We start from the raw sequence: 22,415 nt of genomic DNA, 5'->3' as shown, positions 1-22,415 counted from the left end.
ATATTGTATTGTAGTGTGATGTAATGTGTATTGTATGTATTGAAGGAAGGAGGTATAGTACTTTAACAAAATGTGTAGGTTGGGTTGAAATGAGATGCCAAGGAAACACGGAGAATCTAGAAAATTCTATATATATAATAGTAATACTATTATTACTATTATTTACTTGCAAGTTCCTGTGGCTATGTTGAAGTATCTAAGAAACAAAACAAGAATATTTGATTAATATTGCACAAATATATATATATATATATAATAGGCTCATTAGAAAAAAGTCGGCTTACTTTATATGATCATCACCAGTCGTGTAAGGAACGATTGAATTTGAGCACTCGCCAATCTCAGTTTGAGTGTTGCAAACCTCTTTTTTAATTATTAATAAAAATAAAGCGTTAAAATCGGTTTTGGGATACAACAACAAGAAAGAAAGAGAGAAAGAAAAAACACTTACTAACTCGACCACTGTCTTGCTGAATCCAATACTCAGGGCCAGCATGAAGGAATCCCATATTTTGAGGAGGTACATGAGGTACAACTATAGTTTAGATATTTTAGCATACAAACGTATTGAGAAGATAACAAGGAGAGGTTCAATTTAGCACTAGCACTAGCACTAGACTAATACAAAAAAAGGGTGTAGACAACAAGACAGGACAACTCACCATCCAAGCGATGGACTGTTCGGGTCAAAGGAATATTTGTACCAATGGTATAGTAAGCAAATGCGGGATCACCAACACGGGGACCACCTATTTTATTGTTGGTTAATATTGTACGTAATTAATATTCATATATATATATATGTATGTATGTATGTTTTTGGCTTATATTTTCTAAAGTACATATTACAATGACTCACCAAAGGTGTATATTCTCATATTATCTGGACCAAATCTTGTGTCTTTTTGATAAAGATCCAAGGCTGATAAAATGGCAACTGCTGCACCAAGTGAATGTCTTTTTAAATATATATATATATATAAATGAATGAATGAATATACGCATTCCAAAAAAAATAGTTGATTTTCTTTTGAAAATAAAGACCATTGGAAACATTATATTACCCTGTAACTACAAACGAATAGTCTGGATGAAGTTCGATCTCCTGTTGAGCCACTGGTACAACCAGATCAGCGACATCCAAATAAGAATTGTAAAAGCCTATTCAAAAAAAAACTTGCAATTAGCTAACTGTAGGTTATACTCCATAATTCCTGGTCTGGACTAGTTTCTTTTCTCTCTTTACCTCGGTGAACTTGAGTTCCTCTGACAGGCGGGTAGTCTATCTTGTCGGTTTGAAAGTCCTAGATCCAACAATGATGATGATTTTTTGGTTAATAAACAGTACATTTATCAATGTCTAGTAAATATACCGACCGAAATGAAATTTTTTAGCGAATTTGAACCTAGAGATAATAAATGCATTTTAAAAGAAGAAAAAAGGTAACCAAAGGGTCTTGTAAGATTTTCTATCTGTTTATTTTTCAGTGTTTCTCTAAAATAGTATACTACTTACCTCTGTAGACAATGTTAATGACCTTGTTATTGTCGTCTCTCAAGATGTAGCCTCGCATATCATACTCTTCTGACTTAAATGTGTATATCAGCGACACATCATCCACGTAGCCCTTGCAGTGAGGACAATTCCAGTCGCTGTTCAGGACGACGTTCCGGCAGTAAGCATTGGCCACCAAGTAGGTGTAATAAGTCAGGTTCTCGATTTCAGCTTCGCTGGCAGATTCACCGTCAACGCTGTCGAGCTGTTCACGGATAGCTGGAGGTTCACGACCTGCGTTCCGGCCATTTCCTTTGGTAGGGCGACCAAACGGAAGAAGGAGATTTTGTTCGGTCTCTCTTGTCTCGCAATCAAGATCACCGCCTTGAATGTTATCAGGTATGTCAAATCGACCTGAGTCAGCTGAAGGTGCGTATGAGTCATCAATTGCACTAGATCTGGCGTGGACGACGGAAATATATACTAGTGACAAAGCACTTAGGATAAAATAAAAGTATTTCATTCCGTTTTATAATTATGATAATAAAATATAAAGCCAAAAAAGGACAAAGTAATAGAGTCAAAGACAGAGACAAGTAAATACTATTAAGAAACTACTCAAATAATGCAAGTCTTTAAATAGTGAGTTTATTAGATTATGGGGTAAGTTTGTATGTGACCCACAGTATGTGGAACTGAGAATATTTGATGGTTTTTAAGAGAGAGAGAAAATAAGAGAAATCAGCGTGTAATTATAATACCACCAGCACTTGTCTCCTTTTGATTCTCCTTTACTCGAACACCTAATTGGAGCGCTTTATCTTTATTGTTTTTGATGTTCTGTCAATAAGATGAAAGTTTGGGGGTAAAATATCGAATTCATTTTTCTTAATATTAGCAACAAACTCTCTCTCTCTCTTTACAAATCTTGAATAGGGTTTTTTTGCACTTCTAATACAAAGACATATTATATAACAATGAGAAGGAAAATAGAAGGAAGGAAGAAGAAAAAGGGGTAGAGGAGATGCAAGGGATCTATATTTTGTCTCTTGCTTTCCTTCCTTCCTTTTATTCTTTGGAAAAAACCGCTATTGCCTTTTGACTCATATAATACACATATAGCGGTTTGATATAAAACTTTTTTTGTATATATATATTTATAACAAGTTTGGGTCTTGTAACGCTTATATACAAGACTTTGATTATTTGAAGCTTTGGAAAAACCAAAAGTATATTAAATATGTCTAAATTCTGGCGTTTTCTCACACAGAATGTAAATCTAGGAAACAGTCGAATCTTACAATGTCTTTTAATGATACAACTAGTATTTCATTCAAAATGTAAATTAAACGTGGCAACACTAATTATTCTCGATCAGATCTTTATTTTTATTTATTTATTTATTTGGTTAGGTTAGGTTAGGTTAATGACTTTTTCCTCTGAATTCAATTAGACAGATCAACACTTGGCCTCCTTATCAATTAAAATTTTCAAAGCTTTTTTGACAGATTTACTTTGGTGAATAAGATAGGCCGGACTACATCGCAGACCAAAGAGACATTGAGAATACAGAGAGAGAGTGTGTGCGAACTTTTAGCAATTTGGGCCAAAAAAAACCATTGAAAATGGGTCATAAAATCCTCTTGAATATCCCTATGGTAATTAACCGTATTGTGAACCAGATGCAACAAAAAAATTGACACCGCTTCTATCCCGGTTCACCAACCCGCTTCAAGCCTGGACAATTATCCCAGCTCATTAATCCAATGTATTACAGCCAAGGTTTAATATCGTGATAAGAGTAAAGAAAAGCGTAATTACTGGATTATCACTAGCACTACTGTAAAATCGAGTGTTCTGTGCCTCCTTTTTCTTAGTGATGATATATATACTCTGGTAAATGCGACAGTTTGTTTTTCTTTTCATATCAAAAATATGGCAGAATAGAGGGTGCTCAACCGTCTCAGAAATCTTATACTTGTATGAGCTTAAATTACAAAAATTATTGGCTGAAATTAATCTATAGAAATTAAAAAGAAAAGATTAAAAGACTTCTAGACCTTTATATACATCTTTGCTTAAGTCTGATTATTATTGTTTTTTTTAAACCTATCATCTTGATTTTATATCACACTATTACCATGTCTGATAGGGTCGAAAGAAGCCGCTATACTTAAGTCTATCAAAGACAGAATCACCCAAAGCTTGATTGAACATAGAGTTCTTGGCGAATATTTTGAATAAAATGTTGCTAATAACATTCCTGAGATTGACATGTACCAGGCTATTAGTTAGTAAATTTATTTGGGTACAAGAAGCCATATACCCAGTGCCCCAAGCAGAGTGGGGTGGTTGATGAATGAGCTGGAAGGTGATAGATTCAGACAAGAGCTCAGAATGAACAAAATCTCCCTTCCTTGTCAGTCTCGATTTAATTACGATAATGGTGAATTTGTTGGAAATATTACACGAATGATAAAGATTCGTGGTATGTTTATATACTAGCAATTTGTTCAATTTATATACAAATATTGATCAACAAACTCTTTCTATTGTATTTCAGCAATGATCATATCTGACAATGAAGGTTTTGACAAGAAACATGCTTTTGCCTGAGTCCGTATTGAGCATTCTATCACTATTGGTAATGCACGTTTTGAGTCGCTGAAGGATATCCGTATATTAATAAGTCATGCACCTGTTGCTTCAAGATTGGTATATGAATTAGATGCTGTTATGTTCTTCACAGCCTACTTATAAATCAAAATTATGATATGGTGTGTTCGAGTATAAACATCAAAGTTTTGAAATCTTTTCAATTTTACCCCAAGAAAACTCCGATAGTAAAATATTCAATTCCCGATATATATAGAAAGAAAATCGAAAAAATAGTATTTTACATTACACAACCATCTTTCTTAGGAACATTGAAATGTACCTGTTGCTATAGTGACTCTCTTTTTCATTTCAATATTAAAAAAAAAAGCTGAAACTCCACTATTTTCTATTGATACCTCTTGACTTTGAAGGTCCATGACTTTTTATTCAAGCCTTGTTTTGAGAATCTTTTAAACAAGAGTTATTCGGAAGAGTCTTCCCTATAAAACATGTTTAAGCAATTCTCAATAACTTGCCTGTAGCAAAAGTCATGGAACTTTGAAAATCACCTAAAAACTTAGATATTTATCCCCGAACACACCATAGCATTGACATTAATTACACTCAAAGTAATGATGCTACTATACCTATCATGGGTACAAAAAAATGATAATATATATTTTTTAGTACAGAGATCTTATAGAGCTAGACGAGATAAAATAAAGGCAATTGTTTTTAAATAAATTGCTTTTTTTTTTATTTAATCTGCTTTAGTTTTGTTGAAAATACATGTTTATATTATTAAATTATATCCTCTAGTCGTTTTCTTTCAATCTCTAGCCTTTTCTTCTCAAGATACATCTGCTCTCTTCGTCCTTTCTCTATATCACTTGTCTGGCGGATTATATTATTGAATGCATCATCAATGGTGCACCGGACTTTTCTTCTTTTTTTTTGGATTCTGTGTGGCAGAGGAGAATGCAATGGATATACGGCTTTTTCGTTCTGGCTTAAATTCTTCCATTAATAACCGACTAGTTTCCTCTTCTTCTTGCGGGGTTACTTCTTTCAACGCACCAACACCAGAAGGAGCATATGAAAGTAGTATTGTTTCGACATCTGTGTTGCTCTCTGAGATCATCTCAGCAGGAGGGATGGCTGATGGCCTGGAATGCATGGCCTCATACAAGTTATAGTAATACTTGAATATTTTTTGACTTTATTTGTATCAGAGTATTCCATATATTAATTCTTCCTTTATTTTTAGTATATGGATATATACCTTGTATTATCGATTTAATATTTGCTTCTGATACATCATCAGAAAACGTGGTCTCTTTAATTCCCTCCCCTGTGTTGTGAAGAAATTTGTATGTGTCTTGGAATTTGTCTCGAAAGTTCTGAATTTTTGCACGAATGTCGTTATTATTTCGAGTGGCTATTCCATACTCAAGAAATGATACTCTTACAGATGAGTACAATGCTTCTTTTGATTTTCCTTTGGAATCGTCGGTCGTCCATTCTGTATAATTGGTTTCATAAGTCAGCCAAGCTACTTAAAGTTCTTCAGGTGAAAGTCCTTCATTAACATCATCTTTGTTGCAGTGTTTCATGGATTTAAGGCTTTTTTTCAAGCTGTATTCTGTTTTATTAGTATGAGCTATATCTGTGTATATAAGCTGTATATATTTGCAAACATATTTTAACGTCGAATAGGCTTTGAAAATGTAATGATGCTGGTTTATGAAAATAGACTTTAGGAAATAGAATGAAGAGTTGAACTTGTGAAAGTTAAGGTCTATTGAGAGATATATTATTGATATTTATACTAGTAATTTTTGGTCGGCTGGACCCAACGGAACAATATTGATAAATGAATACTGTGTATTGGATCAACCAACTTTGCGTTAGTCACGACCATAGACATGATAATACTTATTCGAGAGCTCATGCTTGCAAAAGCGTTTGAAAGATTAAAAAAGTAATATTGGCCATTTATATTTTCTATGTTCTATTTTTTTAAATTCTAATATTAATAACGATATGTCTATCTCAACTATTTTATTAACGGTGAAAGAGATATATTTTTACGCAGTATAAGCATTGTTATTTAACATAAACACCATATCCAATTATCATATATTCTTTCAAGAGATCTTTCGATTCGCAATGACTTGGTGACATATACATATGACTTTTATGAATTTATTCACCAAATTTTCTCAAAACGAATCACGCTTTTCTTATTGATGCCTTTTCTTTACAAAAAAAAAGCGATTACATTTTACAAAGAGATATTTTAATATTTATAATGGCAGTGGAATTACAAGAATTAAAAATAAAATTAAAAGTAGGGTACTCAGAGATTTTAAAGACAAATAATCTGATATTATTGGACGTTATTCAAACTAAAAAGTGTAAATCTAATAAAAAAAAAGTTTATGAGACTATTGAACCGCCCTATTTTGGAGCGTATAATTAAGAAATAGGTTGAAGTCTAGCTGTTTTGTTCTGTGCCTATAACAAAAAAGAATATTTTTTTTAGGAGTACCATTGAAAGATGAAAAGAAATATCCTTATTTCCAAAATAAAACAAGCTAAAGAGAGACACATATCAAGGAGAATCTTGGCATCCGTAATACACACGCACATAATACTGTTATTTTTTTGTGTATTTTACAGACGTGTTTAGAGGGATACTTCTGACTCCCTCTATTTTATGTACTCTATATCCTCTATAAGATCGACTATTGAGTAAAGTAGACCTGATTACTCAGCAATGTTCTACCCAGTCGACTTTCGGAAGATACAAAAAAGCATGGTGGGGAAATTATGGTTTCGAGAGGTATTTTTGGCGGATACTAAATTAATGTTACACGGACCAAATATGGATAAAGATGAACCACCCATCTCATTAGCAAAAGCTAATTTTTTTATAGACTGAAGAGCCTATTCGTTGGGTTTATAGACATCTACTGATATATAACCTAGCCAAAGTATTGCGAGTTTTTATCTGAATGTCATGTTAGTACTTGAAAGTATATTCTTGTATTAAAATGCCAAGAATTTTTTTTATGATTGGAGTATAATTAAAATGGATTACCAGCAATATCTTGCTAGTTGACCTATCCCTGCTTAATTGATGTGTGTACGTGCGCTCGTGTGTATGTATGTGTATGCGTATGTGTGAACAGTACGTACATGAGATCGCCAAAGTTTGCAGAAAGCATCATGACATATATATTCTTTATAGACCCGGTATTTTACATGGTTGTAAGTTCAGTCATGATATATAGTGTCATATTCTGCTTTTCCAAAAAATAATAATATATATGATTTAATTGGTGAGCCTTTAAGAAGAATAAAGAGCGAGGAATATTATCGCTTTGTTTTATATAATCATATTCTCGAAAATGGCTTGGGAAGACAACTGGCCGTTTAATGTTTGTCTTCTTTTTTTTTATTGCTCCTTTCTTTGGAAAATATACAAAGTCTATAATACTTGGTCAGATGTTGAATACTTTAGAATTAATGGCATCGCAGCAATTAAAAATATATATAATAGTCTAGTAACTTTAATTATTATTGATACAAGCCTCAAAAGAACCAAAGCATCTAATAGCTCTGGATACATGGATCACCTTTTTCTTTATATATAGATTTGATCCAACAACTTGTACATTTATTTTATGCTCACATACCTATACATACACCAAAATACTGATACTAATGTTTGAATCTGCAGAATATAATGTGATATAAACGAGGGACATATTTTATTATCGCTTCCTTTATATATATATATATATCTTGACTGGTGAGTTTGAGGACCATTCATGTCTAGATTATTAGTATTTATATTCATTGTGTTTATATATATTAGGTCTATACGTTAATGCTTTATTATCCTTTTTGACAGAATATTGACCCACTAACTGATCTCTTTCGCTAAGCATTTATTGTTCACAAAATCATTTGTACAACACCTGCAGCACAAGTTGTACCAAGGATAGTATGAGGGGGTTTAGTTATTGCTTGTACAATAACAGCTAGCATTGATAATGTATATATATATATATATATATATATACTTGTGTGTGTGTGTATTAATTAGCGGAACTGTGCTATTTATTGAAACTCGCCTCATCATATATTATTATCTTTTGAAATAAAAAATAAAACTATATACCAATTATTCAAAAAGAATTGTCGTAATGTTACGTAAGGTTACTAATGGGCGCCATTGAAAAATAAATAAATAAAAAAAGGTTTGAGAGAGAGATTACAGTCGATTGTGAGCTGAGAGAGAAATGAACCAACAAATCACGCTCCACCACATAGTCATTTCTCCTTTTCTCGTTTTGTTTATTTTAAGGTAATGCCAACAAAGAGAGTAAGAATACAAAGGAAAGACATAATATTATATGATTTTCTATTGTCAAATTTACTGTAGAATCTAGTAAGCCATTTTAAAGAAAAGGAAAACCCTTCTGGGAAACAAAGCACACCTCTCCAAACTTGAGTTGGGGTGCGGCATGGTGCAATGTGTGACCACGTCGGTGATTCAATTATTAGCCTATATTCATTACCTCTGCGTAAACGTGGAGCAATGGTTTCTTTGAGTGATGAACAATTCATTCGTAAAGACACCGGAAGAAGTCTGTGCTTTCTTCCAAGTCACCCCTCAAGAGGGGTTGACTAATGCACAGGCAATTGAACAACAAAAGAAATACGGAAAAAATGGTAATTCTAAAAACTGCGCGAACGATCGCTTATTGTCTTATCTCTAGAACTACCCGAAGAAGAATCAACACCCTTGTGGAAGCTGATCCTCGAACAATTCCAGGATCAGCTTGTACTGATCCTGCTTTCAGCCGCCGTCATCTCATTTATACTCGCCTTATTCGAAGAGCATGAAGAAGGAGCAGCATCAACTGCATTTGTGGAACCGATGGTGATCTTGTTGATCTTGATTGCCAATGCCACCGTTGGTGTTCTCCAAGAATCTAGCGCTGAAAAGGCCATTGACGCTCTCAAAGAATACTCTCCCGATGAAGCCAAGGTAGTCCGTGATGGACAGTTGCGTCGTGTGAGAGCTGAGGAATTAGTACCGGGAGATATTATTGATATTGCAGTGGGTGATAAAGTACCAGCAGATGCTCGTGTATTGTCGATCCAGTCAACAGTTTTGCGTATTGACCAGGCTTTACTTACTGGAGAGTCTGTGAGTGTTAACAAGGAGACCGAAGCTATAAGAGATGCAGGCGCCGTCAAGCAAGATCAGATCAACATGGTCTTCTCTGGCACCACCTGTGTCCTCGGTAAAGCACGCGCCATCGTCGTCCAAACCGGATCTGCCACTGCCATTGGTGACATCCACCACTCTATCTCATCCCAAATCTCTGAAAAGACTCCTCTTAAGCGCAAGCTCGATGAATTTGGAGACACTCTTGCCAAGGTTATCACTGTCATTTGCGTCCTCGTCTGGCTCGTCAACATCCGTCACTTTAACGATCCATCTCACAAGGGCTGGATGCAAGGTGCTGTCTACTACTTTAAGATCGCCGTAGCTTTGGCTGTGGCTGCTATTCCCGAAGGTTTGGCTGCTGTTATTACTGCCTGTCTTGCTCTTGGTACCAAGAAGATGGCCAAGCGTGGCGCAATCGTTCGTAGTCTCCCCAGTGTTGAAACTCTTGGCTGTACAAGCGTCATCTGCTCCGACAAAACCGGCACCCTAACCACTAATCAAATGAGTGTATCTCGTGTTCTGACAGTCGGAAACAGCACTGGAAGACTTGATGAACTCCAGGTTTCCGGAACCAGCTATGCACCCATCGGAACCATTGTTAACGAAGCCAACAAGGCCTTGACCTCTGTCTTGGCTACCGACCCTATTGCTCGCGAACTTGCTTTGGTCTGCTCTCTCTGCAACGACTCTAGAATCGCTTACGATGAAACCACTGACGCTCACCAGAACATTGGCGAACCCACCGAGGCTGCTCTTCAAGTCCTTGTTGAGAAGTTTGGCACCGACAATGCTCTTGTCAACCAAGGCCTTTCCTCTCTGTCCAAGAAGCAGCGTGTCACTGCCTGTAACGATTACTTTGCCAGCCAGTTCACTCGTGTGGCTACTCTTGAATTCACCCGCGATCGCAAGTCCATGTCGGTTGCTGTCTCTGATGGCACAGACAACACTTTGTATGTAAAGGGTGCCCCCGAATCTATCTTGGATCGCTGTGCTTATGTAGCTGTTGCTGATGCTGTTGCTCCCCTCCCCATGACCCCTGCTTTGCGCGAGGTCCTGAACAAGAAGATTCTTGAATATGGTACATCATTGTCCCTGCGTTGTATCGGTATGGCCAAGGTCGATAACATTCAGCCAAACTCCTTTGATTTGCGTGAACAGTCCTCGTTTGTAAAATATGAAAACAACATGACTTTCCTCGGTCTTGTTGGTATGATGGATCCCCCCCGCCCCGAAGTCAGACTCTCGATCGAAAAGTGTAAGACTGCTGGTATCCGCGTTATTGTGATCACTGGTGACAACAAGAATACTGCTGAAGCCATTTGCCGTAAGATTGGTGTCTTTGGTGAAGATGAGAATCTCCAAGGCAAGAGTTATACTGGTCGTGAATTCGATGCTCTCAGCCAGACCGAAAAGCGGGAGGCTGTCAAGCGTGCCAACCTCTTCTCTCGCACTGAACCCGCCCACAAGCAGCAGCTTGTTGAAATCTTGCAATCTCTTGGTGAAATTGTCGCCATGACTGGTGATGGTGTTAACGATGCTCCTGCTCTCAAGAAGGCTGATATTGGTGTTGCTATGGGTAGCGGTACTGATGTTGCAAAGCTCGCTGCTGACATGGTTCTTGCTGATGACAACTTTGCTACTATTGAAAAGGCTGTCGAAGAAGGTCGCAGTATTTACAACAACACCAAACAATTTATCCGTTATCTGATTTCCTCAAACATTGGTGAAGTTGTTTCAATTTTCCTCACTGTATTGCTTGGCCTTCCCGAGGCCTTGATCCCTGTCCAGCTCCTGTGGGTTAACCTTGTCACTGATGGCCTTCCTGCTACTGCCCTTGGTTTCAATCCTCCCGATAATGATATCATGCGCCGCCCTCCTCGTAGTGGTCATGAACCTCTTATTGATGGCTGGCTCTTCTTCCGTTACATGGTTGTTGGTGTTTATGTTGGTGTTGCTACTGTCTTTGGTTATGCTTGGTGGTTTATGTTCTACCAAGGCGGTCCCCAGATCTCTTACCATCAGCTTGTAAGTCTTGTGGATTATTTGTGATTTATGATTAGTTTGCTTATTACTTTATGCTTTAGTCAAACTTCCACAGCTGTGCTGAACTTTTCCCTGAGATTGGCTGCGAAATGTTCAACAACACGTTTTCGATGAAGGCTACTACCATGAGTTTGTCAGTTTTGGTTGTTATTGAAATGTTCAATGCTATGAACAGGTAATAGACATACATGAATTAAAGGAGGGGATTATGTAAGTATTGATTATTGATGTTATTTTTTTTTGGTTCTGTAGCTTGAGTGAGAACGAATCGTTGTTTACACTTCCATTGTGGGCCAACCCTTATCTGGTTGCTTCCATTGTTCTTTCAATGGCCCTTCACTTCATGATCCTCTACGTTCCTTTCTTCACCAACCTCTTTGTAATTGTCCCCCTCAACTTGGATGAATGGAAGGCTGTTCTCTGGATCTCTTTCCCTGTTATTATTCTTGATGAAATTCTCAAGTTCGTCACTAGAACCTGGATCTCTCCACCAACCAAGGTCATCAAGGAGAAAAAGGAATAAATATAAGTAGATTTGTTTTCTCTTAGAAATCTTGCATCATTCACTTAAAAATAATAAACTTATAAATTATACACCTACTTTTATCTAATATGGGGTCTTGTTTGTTGGAAGAAGTTCAAAGACATTAAAAATTGTATTGCATTCGAAAATAACTTTAGAGTAAAAAGTATAGATGGACAGCTATCATATGTATCGTAGCGCACTCCGCTATGTATTTTTTAAAAAAAATTTAAAGCATATTACAACCAATAAAATTATTTTGAGTTTCTTTAATTCGAAGTGCCGACTTTTATATAGCCATTAATTGGTCAGTGTATAAGCTCCTACTGTCTGAGTAAAGTTTAAAAAGTTCCCAGTGCTCTCGTGCTAAAGATTTTTCTTTTATATATTTTCTCTTTGTTAAATCGGCGCCAGTATTTGGTAATTTTTTTTATTTTTTTTTTGTAAACAGAAAAAAAAAATACAGTACAGTACAGTACAGTACCAATATAAATATAAATGTGTATATATAGACTCACGAAGCGCGTAATTCAATGTGCTCGTGGGTTATACCGACTCTTGGACTATGTTGAAGTTACTTGATTGACTTGTGAAGAAAAAAAAATAGCAACACACAGTTGAGGAATAATTTCTGATGCTCTTGGCTTACCTTGAGTAAATATGAGTGACCATTTGAACAGACATCTGATAGTCAATCAGCAACACCGTAATCTAAAGTTGGAAATTACCCATTTTCAATCTCTTTTACTTCCTCATCATACACGTAAGAATTTATATTTTGGTTTAAACAATAAATTTTAATAACAATATTAAAATTAGATGCAATCTGTCATTGATGAGAATTCTTCTGGCTCGAGATCGCAATGATCATGGGAGCCCAAAATGTAGTTTTCAATCTGAGGCCGTAAGGATTGTGATGGATTTGATGAGGAAAATATTTAAGAGTAGTTGATTGTCAAATGATGAGCGATAAAAAGGCGAATATGAAGTAGCCACTGGTAAATTCCTTTTCTTCTGAAGATAAAGGTTTCTGACCTTTTGGTTACAAATGAATAGCACTTATCTCTGATGACAAACATCCACTCTACAGAAGAAAGTTATTTGTGTGTAGTATCAATAAATATAAAATAATAATAATAGAAATAAAATGGATAGGAGGCCTTGCAATATAAAAGAGGAGAAGATGAATAATAAATGAAATACATGTACAGTGAAGAATAATAACAAGAATGATAAAGAAATGTACATTGACTATCCTTGTTCGGTCTCTTCATAAATAGATTTGGTAGGCATAATAAGGTTCTTGTCCTTGAAAATACCACCAAGAGCATTAATCCAAGTTCGCCGTTTTTCCATGGCGTATACCGCATTTTCGGATAGACAAGATGGTCTTGATGAGGAAGCCATTTTCCGCTTCTTAGACTTTTGAGTTCTCTGTTTATAATTTAATGATAATAACAATAAAAAATAATAATAATTAATATTTCCAATATGCAAATGGGCCTCTCTTTTCTCTTTTCTCTTTTCTCTTTCTTCCTTTATTTCTTTTACTTACGAATCGTTTGATGTAGCATTGCTCCACTTGAGTGTCAAGAGTGTCCAGTACATGCCGGTATTGTTCGTATTGAAGTTGACGATCCACAATATCAAGAAGTTTCTTTTTTCGGGATGTATTCATAGCCACTTGTTCTTTCAATTCACGAGAGGACTTGCGCAATTCAGCACATATTTCATCGTCTTCTCTTGAATTCCAATCAACCTGAGTACATTTTCCGAATAGTAATTTAAATTTGTCAGATAAGGGTCACATACACAGGCTCAAAAGTAAACCTTACATCATCCTCTCCTAGTAGTCCAGCATATCGTAACTCTCGCCTCAGTCTCTCTTCGAAATCCACGATCTCTGGTGGTGGGTAAGGCAGAATTTCTAAAACGGTCTTTCCTGGCATTTCTATATCTTTCTCGCCCGTGCTCACTCCCGTAAAATCATCATCTGCGTCCTGTTGAAACGGGGCTTCAGAAGGATCTACGATATCTTCTCGGATTAAACTGCTCAACAGTCGCTCCGTTAGACTACCACAGCTCAGATCTTGGGTATTCAAATGATCATCAGTAAGAGAGTGTTTGGAGACGAGGTACTTGAGTCGTTCTGGGGGTGCACCAGTCTCATTTGCTAGGTGGTCGTGCGAACCCTGGCGAGAGCTTGCTGTTGAGGAGCCCAAGGCTGGGGAGTGCGATCTACTTAGGGCAGGTACAAGGTTATGATCCTCTTCGGCCCACAGTTCGCTATATGGACGGCCCAAAGTTGGGATAATATAAGGCGTAGTGTTGTCACTCTATTTATATTGTGTGATTAGCCTACAATACCGTTTTGTTTTTTTTTGTTTTTTGTTTTGCAAATAAGATAAAATAAAGTGTAAAAGATGTTTTAACAAACATAGAGTAAGTATCCTTACTTGTTCCAATAAAAAGTTCCGATCCTCTTCTGCCAATGGACGAAAGCATGGTTCTACAGCAGCCCAAAAGTTGGCAACAGGCACTTGATCCTTTGGTTTAACTACCACAAATCCAAGATCTTCTTTTACTCGACTCTCTGGAGGTGGTGGAGGAGCACGTTGATTAGCTGATTTATATGAATCTGGCTTTCTCTTTTTAGCCTTTGAGCCCTACAAAATAATATCATTAGAAAGAAAAGGCAGACATATTTTGCGATGAATTTAATATAATCCAAAAATTACTTGCTAAACCATAAGATTGATAGGAGCAGATACTTACTTGATGAGGTTTCGGTGGTTGCTTTGAAGGTCTGGGGAAATTAGGCATAGAGAGAGGAGACATGCTTCGGGATCTAGAGCGTGATCCTTTATTTCTTTGAGATTTTCCAAATGCATGAGATGAGTCAGGACGCTGTGCTGTTGCAAGAAGTGTTTTATGTAAGAGAAATTGTTGGGATAATGAGTAGCAAGATATTTACATTTCCCATGGTTTTCTTTTGCTCGATTGGATTCATCCCGCCGATGATGTCGTCGCAAGTGAGCCAATGCACTGTCCAAGTCTTATTCTTTTAGCCAGTCTCTACACTTGTATTAAACTCAATGACCTACGCTTCTCTCTCAGAACGGATTTTTGACTTTGGAGAATTTGAGTTTACATGTTTGCCTAAAGTGAAGTATGCCATATATATAGATAGATAGATATATAAATATTATAAATGTACAACTGCCATAGTATTGTTGGCTTACAGGTAAGCCCATCTTACCATTCGCTGCTTGATCTTGTTTTCCCACTGAATTGCCTACATTATTTTCGTTTGCTCCTGGTGGGGATGTTCTTTGAGGATGAGTATCTATACAAAGTTGTAGATTAGTCTACAACCTTCAATTACGGTCATCTAGAAATAACCCTCAAAGTTTACTTTTATCATCACGGATTTTCGTAATTCTTTCAAGATATTTCGAATCCTTTCTTAAAAAACGCAATCTCGCATCCGCTTCAGGCAAGAGGTTTTCCAAGTCGACTTTGATGTTCAAGAGATCTTGGGGTCCCGGAATGCCTCCTGCAGCCAAAGGTCCAGTAGAAGAAAAGTGACGATATTGAGATGCAGTAGAAGCTGAGACTGCAACTGGAGGACTGTACTGATGTACACGATCGTTCTCCATTGTGTGCGCCGCCTTTTCTTTAGATGGTTGATTTGTATGCATAAATAAGCTTGGTGATCCAGTCCCTTTGTGTGTCTGCCTAACTCCACAGCCACCCTCTTGGGTTCTCTCTTTCTCTCCTACCTTTGAAGCTTCTGACCCCGCAGATCACCTTGGCACGTGACTCGAAGCTACCATGATTTGGTTTCCATGGCTTCTACACATAAGTTTTCAATTATGCTCAAACAAGTTATTTTTGGGAGGCCTTTAAGATTACACCATTATTATCTCACTTTTTTTTTACCAGCTATAGTGTAGTATTGTTTTTCAGAACACAATTAAAGGTGTCTAAAATAATAGCTACATCATAGGTTCGATAGTATACCACGTTTTGGAAGAAGTACAAAATTGGTTTCTGCTATAATACAAATGTTTTCTTACTATGATTATCAAAATCAAACTTACAGAAACAACTCTTTCAATGTGTATGTAAGATAAAGACATGGATATTTTTTACGATTATAGTGATAGAGACGATTTTGATATTGAGTCTGTTACTTTAACTTGTAAAAAGATAAAAAATAATTATTGTATCCACTTTTGATTCGTTGCATTCGATTATAGAATTTATACATCAATTGTCTCGATATCTAATTTTCTTTGGAACCCATCAGGAATCATGGTAGATTGTTATCATTTTAAGCTTTAAAAATTATGTGCTTGTCTTTTTGACAGTTCGCTGTTTTTTTTTGCATATCTACATGTTCTATAGAGTTGGAATAGAGTTTCCTTTTTTTCCTTTTCAAGAAAGGTGAAAATTATTGCCTATTTGAATAGTTTCATTTTAAATGAGTTAAAAAAATATCTTAAAATAAGAAGGTCGGTTTTTTTTTCTGTAACCAATAACCCAATAACTGTCTCTGCTTGTTTGACATTTTCATTTTCATTACTATTACTTTTTAATCATGCTGAGCTTTCACTACTTCAAATGGGTATTCGGATCAGCCATTTGTTTGTTGGATTTTTTTTTAAGAACCGTGTTTTAACTTCATTTGCTATATTGCACATTCTGTATCGGATCTATGTTGTTCCTGGCATTAAAATAAGACGGCTAATCTTAACCGTACATACCCGAAACATCCCTTGGCTGCATCAAAAAAATTGCTGGTAATTTAAACAATCGTATAAAAATGACAGCTTTCTCGTGTTCTACTTCTTTTTCATTTTTTTTTGGTTTTCTCTCTCTCTTTACATATTTAATTCTATTAATTTCAAGTATGAAAAGCGGATCAGCCTCATTGAATAACCAACATTTGCTCGCTCTCGTCAGCCTAGCCAGTCTGAGCACAATTGCTCTCTGGCTTGCGAAGAGTCACTTTTTTGGATCAACAAAGCAAAGCAAAAAGTCTGTCGATCCACCCCTGCAAAGCAATGATATTGGACTATCTGGTTTGGACTTCGTGGACGCAATGGAGAATCAGGTACGTTTATAAATTAATAAAACGTGGAGCGTAGATAGAGTTTTAAACAATAAGAACTTTATATTAATTTAATATTAATCTATGTATTTATAGGACCGCAAAGTTGTCATTTTTTACGGATCTCAAACAGGAAATGCAGAAGAATATGCCAAGCGATTAGGCAAAGAGTGCAAGAAACGTTACGGTATCGATTCACTTGTGGTTGACCTGGAGCAATGCGACATGAAGTGCTTGGATAAGCTCCCAGAAGACAGCCTGGCTATATTTGTAGTAGCTACATACGGTGAAGGAGAACCCACAGACAGCACCCTCCCCTTCTGGGATCTCCTGCATTCAAGCTACCCCACGTTTACTGGTCTTCCGGATGACAAACCACTAAAGAACCTCCACTATATGATGTTTGGACTTGGCAACAGCACCTATAACTTCTTTAATGAGGCTTCCCGAGCTTTGGATAAAAAGTTGACAGGTCTTGGTGCCACTCGTATCGGAGAGCGTGGTGAAGGCGATGACGATAATGCTTTAGAGGATCACTATGTCGAGTGGGAGACACACGCTTGCCCTTTGATCAAGGAGGCTGTCGGTGCCTCTGAATCATCAGACAATTCTATTATGAGCGAATACATTGTGGAAGAAGAAGAAATCGAACCTGAATATATATACCACGGGCAACTCGGAAACCGGGATCAAACTACCTTTGACATTAAAAACCCATTTCTTGCCCCATTTACTTCCAAGGATCTGATTCACGACTCTAACCGGCACTGTCTCCACCTGGAAATTGACATCTCTGGATCCAACTTTGTTTATGAAACTGGTGATCATCTTGGAATCTGGCCAACAAACAGTGAAGACGCAGTCGAGAAAACCTCCAGACTCTTTGGATTAAAGAACAAGCTAAACAAAGCCATATCGATCAAAGCCAGAGATATTCATGCAGCCAAACAGTCTCCTTTCCCTTCGCCTACAACTTACATTGCAATGCTTAGACATTATGTTGATATTAACCAGTGTCCTTCTCGTCAGGTCCTGGCTGGACTTGCTCCTTACGCCCCTACTCCTCAGGCCAAACTTATGCTCAACAAGCTAGTGAGCAACAAAGAAGAGTATGCCCGAGTTGTATTGGATTCCGCCCGTAGTCTCGCAGATGTACTCGAATACACTCTAGCAGAATCTGAAACGCTGACTTTCGGTGCTGTTCCTCCCGAAGTTTTAGTCGAATGTTTCAATCGTCTTCAGCCACGCTACTATTCTATATCTTCCTCGTCCACAGAAAGCCCCGACAATATTAGCGCAACTATTGTTACCCTGGAGTATAAGCCTAAAGGAACACCAGATCGATCAGTGTATGGCGTCAACACTAACTATCTTTGGGCTGCCCATTGTTTACTAAACAATGAAGTTGCTGCAACACATCTTCCTAAATATTATGCAAGTGGTCCCTTGGGTCTCTACCGTGATCCCGAAACCAAAGCTGTCAAGATTCCTATCCATGTTCGTCGCTCTGGGTTCAAGCTTCCGGATGATGCTGCAAAACCTGTGATCATGATTGGCCCTGGTACTGGTGTTGCTCCTTTCCGTGGATTTGTGCGTGAGCGTGTCCAACAAAAGGAACAAGGATGCGACGTTGGTACCACACTTTTGTTCTTTGGTTGTCGTCGGTCTGACGAAGATTTCTTGTACAGTGACGAGTGGGATGGCCTGTTCAAGACTCTTGGGGGTGATTCACGCTTGATTACTGCATTCTCCAGAGAGACTAGCAAAAAGATCTATGTTCAAAATCGGTTGGAAGAAAATGCCGAGCTTATTTGGGACCTTTTGGTCAATCAAGAGGCTTATTTGTACGTTTGCGGCGATGGCAAGCATATGGCCAAAGATGTTCATCAGGCTATTCTTGAACTTGCCAAACGTTTTGGTAACCATGATGAAGAAGGAGCCGCTCAATTTGTAGAGCATTTGAGAAAAGAAGCCAGATACCAAGAAGATGTTTGGGTTTAAGAAAAACCAGACAAGCAGATTTTAAGTGATCTGTCTCGATATCACTTTTTTGTATTCATAATTATTGTGTAAATAACCATTCAAATAGAATTGCATTCCCCTTCCTTATATATATATCTACATCTATCTGTCTTTTTTTATATATAATTCTTGAAATAATAATAAAAGATATATTTGTTCGTCTATATATGTAAATATTTTGGAAACTAATTGTGGTTGTGACAATACTAGGATAATGCATGTATTGTATTGTACATATTTTTTAAGCAAGTTCAGAATGCTTCTTGACAAACTCCTCCAGCTGAGGCTTTCCGCGCATACCTACGAACTGATCTACAACCTTGTCTCCATTGAATGCCATAACAGTTGGGAGGGCAGCAATCTAGAAGAATAATTAGCAAAATTATATTTATACAGCCAACCCTGTTAACGTTAATACTTACTCTGTACTTGGATGCAATATCAGTGTTTTCGTCAACATCAATCTTGACCAAAGTAACTGCGGGGTTCTCGGCAACAACCTTTGTAAGAATGGGACCCAACATTTTGCAGGGACCACACCAGCTAAATAAAATTATATATATAACTGTCAGTCAAAAAGAATGATATACTCATGGATATATTGGCTGCGCACGGAGTATATTGTTTACGGGATACTTTGACTCATATAACTGAACTAAAAATAAATTCTTACTCGGCGTAAAAGTCAACTATAACAGGATGGTTGGCCTTGGTCACAAGTTCGTCAAAATCCTTGGAAGTAGCTGTGATAGTCTTGCCGGTAAAACAGGTCTGGCCGGCGTGGAAAGCACGCTGGGTTACAAGGGCTTATTACAAGAAACAATATTGGTTTAGCCGTTTTTATATTCATTGACGTCTTCTCTACAGATCTCACTCCTACCCTTGACAGACTGATGAGAAGGCTTGGCAATGGTACGGAGGGCGTTCATGGTATTGATGGATGAGACAGAATCAGGTAAAGCTTGAAAGCATTGTTCATTTCATACGGGGGTGATTACAAGTCACATATGACTGTTCCTATTTCTCCCTGCAAGTCCCAGACTTTCAAAGACGATATGCATTTTTTTAAGCATGTAAAAATATTTCTGTTGAATAAACCGTTATATACATAATTTTTTATTAAAAGTGTATCTAAAAATTAATATTGCTTTTATATTCTCAGAAGCATTGCCTATAACGATTTCAAAAGCATATGTTTCTGCTTAAATATTAATATATATATGGTTCATAGTACCCTTGGATTATCATTACTTTGTAACAGCATATACTTCTTTACAGAAACAATGGATAAAAAGAAAACCTCGGTTACTCAATTAGAGATTAGTTACATACCTTATAATACTCAGATAAAAAGCGAAATAATTGAATTTTCCGCAGCAAAGATATCATATATATATATATATATATATATATTATCTTAAAGTAATGGTAATATTATGAGGTGATTCTACGTGTTATCATTGTACACGCATTATTCTTGTCAAAGAAGATGATGATAATCTTGATCCAAATATCTCTGTAGCTCCTAGTTATGTGTCACACTTGTAGCCTGTCCTAAGATTCTTAATTTATCCAATCGTTGTCTAACTAGTTTTATATTAACCGAATGCAAATACCGTGTGAATCTAGTAATCCACAGATCGTCATCAGAGGTCGTGCAAAAGGATATATAAATTAGCTGTAAATATTAATCAGTGCCAATGATGTGATGGTTTTCTTGGGTAACAATACTAGAGCCGATGCCTTGAGAGGAATAGTTAAACACAAGATATAATGTATTCAGTAGTACTGCTCTAATTTGAGGTTGATGAAAATGGCAAACAATAACAAAGGGATAAAACTGCAGAGATGTGGCCCGAGTTGTAGGACTTGCGATTTAAACTTTTTTTTATTATTGTCTCAAGACCAATGTCTGCGGCAGGCTCCCGCGTTCAAGTATCCTTTATATTCCAACATTTTGCTAACATATATATATATAGTGATGCTAAGAACTTGTAAGACAATAAAGGTTCTAATATGGGAGAGCTTTGGTCACTTTGTGTAGCAAAGTACACCTCTAATGTCACCAAAGGAAGCTTGGTTCCGTCTAAAAGAACCATAAACATCAGTTTCCTTGAAAGAATAGAACTAAAGCAAAACTACCTCAGTCAATTGAATGGTAATTGGTTGTTATGGTATAGAGCTGTAGATGGTTTTCTAATGATAATCTGAGTCTTTCAATATTATTATTATTATGATTGTTATTTTGAAATAGTACAAATGTAAAGATTTTTGCAGAAAATTGTTTCAGCTTTCACAGATGTATCTAATTTGATGGAGATTATGCCACACTCTGATCTTCTTGGGTAAATATGTATTTATTTATTTTTCATAAGAGAAAGAGAGAAAGAAGACAACCAGGCATAACGGATTTTCTCCAAGGATCTCCTAATTATCAAAAAATAATCATTTTGTATATCTGGGGTTTTTACAACACCTTATTTGAGCCATCATTTTATAAAGGCTTGATCCGAAAGTGAAGGTTGAGATTGTTTCTTTACAATGTTTCGTGTTGTTATTGATGATGTTTTTGTAACCAATTACATAAATAAGCATATAAACATATAAACATACAAGCATACAAATAGACAAATATATATATATGGATACTTTGCCACTTGACGATCATGACGCTTTGGGTAAAGCAAAAATAGAAGAAAAGGTCGAGACTGCCATCGACTTGTCTTGTCAATGGCCGATAGAAGAAGTTCTTTCTTCAATAGCCAAAAATAGTGTGTAGTGTAAGTACAAGCAAGGCAATGGAGTATTATAAAAATATTGGAAAAAAAAGCAAGGGGCAGGACAGTGTCCATTCTATTTACCTATCTATGGCTTGTCATGCCATTTGATGTGAAACAGAGCCGAAAACAATGTCTATGTATAAAGAAAGTGAGAAAGTCGATAGCAATTGCCGTATAAGAAACAGGAGATTTAGTATCAGCATTAGTCTTATTATTATTATTATTATTATTATTATTATTATTATTATTATTATTATTATTATTATTATTGAATTTCAATGCTTTATATACTTTAACGATCTTCCCAATCATGTATTCGTCCCAATATTTATCATGTAAATCTCCAGGGGGGGGGGATATCATAGATCCCCAGGTGATGAGCAAGTATCGATGGTTCGTTACATGGGGGGTTGGCCTTCACTTTTTTTTCCATGGAAACTGAGTTTCACAAACACACTACTCAACGTTATATGCAATTTCAAAGAGACCTTGATTGGAACCCTCATAAGTCTGGCCATGCTCCTTTTTAATGTCGCCTTTTTCATATAAACCAGAAGGAGTACTGTGTGGCTTTTAAGCTTCTCATCACG

At 36.6% G+C, this 22,415-nt stretch overlaps 7 protein-coding genes across 7 annotated transcripts; 2 read left to right on the top strand and 5 right to left on the bottom strand.

Annotated features, from left to right (window-relative positions):
• Positions 1-162: 162 nt before the first annotated feature.
• On the bottom strand, positions 163-2,018 carry PHYBLDRAFT_141884 (hypothetical protein; the record flags this gene model as incomplete). The annotated part of the gene is made up of 9 exons (XM_018430687.1): positions 163-196; positions 285-363; positions 452-535; positions 663-749; positions 860-957; positions 1,065-1,161; positions 1,247-1,304; positions 1,378-1,406; positions 1,517-2,018. The coding sequence occupies 9 exons, from the start codon at positions 2,016-2,018 to the stop codon at positions 163-165; spliced, it is 1,068 nt and encodes a 355-aa protein (XP_018296064.1).
• A 218-nt stretch (positions 2,019-2,236) lies between these two features.
• On the bottom strand, positions 2,237-4,461 carry PHYBLDRAFT_164906 (hypothetical protein; the record flags this gene model as incomplete). Its single annotated transcript, XM_018435096.1, has 4 exons — positions 2,237-2,335; positions 3,010-3,148; positions 3,636-3,996; positions 4,434-4,461. The coding sequence occupies 4 exons, from the start codon at positions 4,459-4,461 to the stop codon at positions 2,237-2,239; spliced, it is 627 nt and encodes a 208-aa protein (XP_018296063.1).
• Positions 4,462-5,015: 554 nt separating this feature from the next.
• Positions 5,016-6,020, bottom strand: PHYBLDRAFT_141882 (hypothetical protein; the record flags this gene model as incomplete). Its single annotated transcript, XM_018430686.1, has 3 exons — positions 5,016-5,273; positions 5,410-5,615; positions 5,975-6,020. The coding sequence occupies 3 exons, from the start codon at positions 6,018-6,020 to the stop codon at positions 5,016-5,018; spliced, it is 510 nt and encodes a 169-aa protein (XP_018296062.1).
• A 2,451-nt stretch (positions 6,021-8,471) lies between these two features.
• On the top strand, positions 8,472-11,993 carry PHYBLDRAFT_185726 (hypothetical protein; the record flags this gene model as incomplete). The annotated part of the gene is made up of 6 exons (XM_018439129.1): positions 8,472-8,486; positions 8,547-8,552; positions 8,740-8,836; positions 8,884-11,366; positions 11,426-11,559; positions 11,637-11,993. 6 exons carry the CDS (start codon positions 8,472-8,474, stop codon positions 11,905-11,907), a joined length of 3,006 nt encoding a protein of 1,001 aa, XP_018296061.1. The 3' UTR covers positions 11,908-11,993.
• Positions 11,994-13,014: 1,021 nt separating this feature from the next.
• On the bottom strand, positions 13,015-15,616 carry PHYBLDRAFT_180096 (hypothetical protein). The gene is made up of 9 exons (XM_018438260.1): positions 15,323-15,616; positions 15,167-15,253; positions 15,012-15,066; positions 14,882-14,952; positions 14,683-14,814; positions 14,364-14,573; positions 13,743-14,243; positions 13,463-13,666; positions 13,015-13,341 (listed from the first exon to the last, which is right to left on the bottom strand). Exons 4-9 carry the CDS (start codon positions 14,915-14,917, stop codon positions 13,159-13,161), a joined length of 1,266 nt encoding a protein of 421 aa, XP_018296060.1. The 5' UTR covers positions 14,918-14,952; positions 15,012-15,066; positions 15,167-15,253; positions 15,323-15,616; the 3' UTR covers positions 13,015-13,158.
• Positions 15,617-17,014: 1,398 nt separating this feature from the next.
• PHYBLDRAFT_57646 (hypothetical protein) lies at positions 17,015-19,024 on the top strand (the record flags this gene model as incomplete). The annotated part of the gene is made up of 2 exons (XM_018440243.1): positions 17,015-17,026; positions 17,120-19,024. 2 exons carry the CDS (start codon positions 17,015-17,017, stop codon positions 19,022-19,024), a joined length of 1,917 nt encoding a protein of 638 aa, XP_018296059.1.
• A 143-nt stretch (positions 19,025-19,167) lies between these two features.
• PHYBLDRAFT_122737 (hypothetical protein) lies at positions 19,168-19,979 on the bottom strand. Its single transcript, XM_018428883.1, has 4 exons — positions 19,926-19,979; positions 19,719-19,851; positions 19,468-19,588; positions 19,168-19,406 (listed from the first exon to the last, which is right to left on the bottom strand). Exons 1-4 carry the CDS (start codon positions 19,972-19,974, stop codon positions 19,287-19,289), a joined length of 423 nt encoding a protein of 140 aa, XP_018296058.1. The 5' UTR covers positions 19,975-19,979; the 3' UTR covers positions 19,168-19,286.
• Positions 19,980-22,415: the final 2,436 nt, after the last annotated feature.

Source organism: Phycomyces blakesleeanus, assembly GCF_001638985.1.
Source record: "Phycomyces blakesleeanus NRRL 1555(-) unplaced genomic scaffold PHYBLscaffold_4, whole genome shotgun sequence".
NCBI classification, from domain to species: domain Eukaryota; kingdom Fungi; phylum Mucoromycota; class Mucoromycetes; order Mucorales; family Phycomycetaceae; genus Phycomyces; species Phycomyces blakesleeanus.
This window is presented reverse-complemented; position numbering and strand designations above follow the sequence as displayed.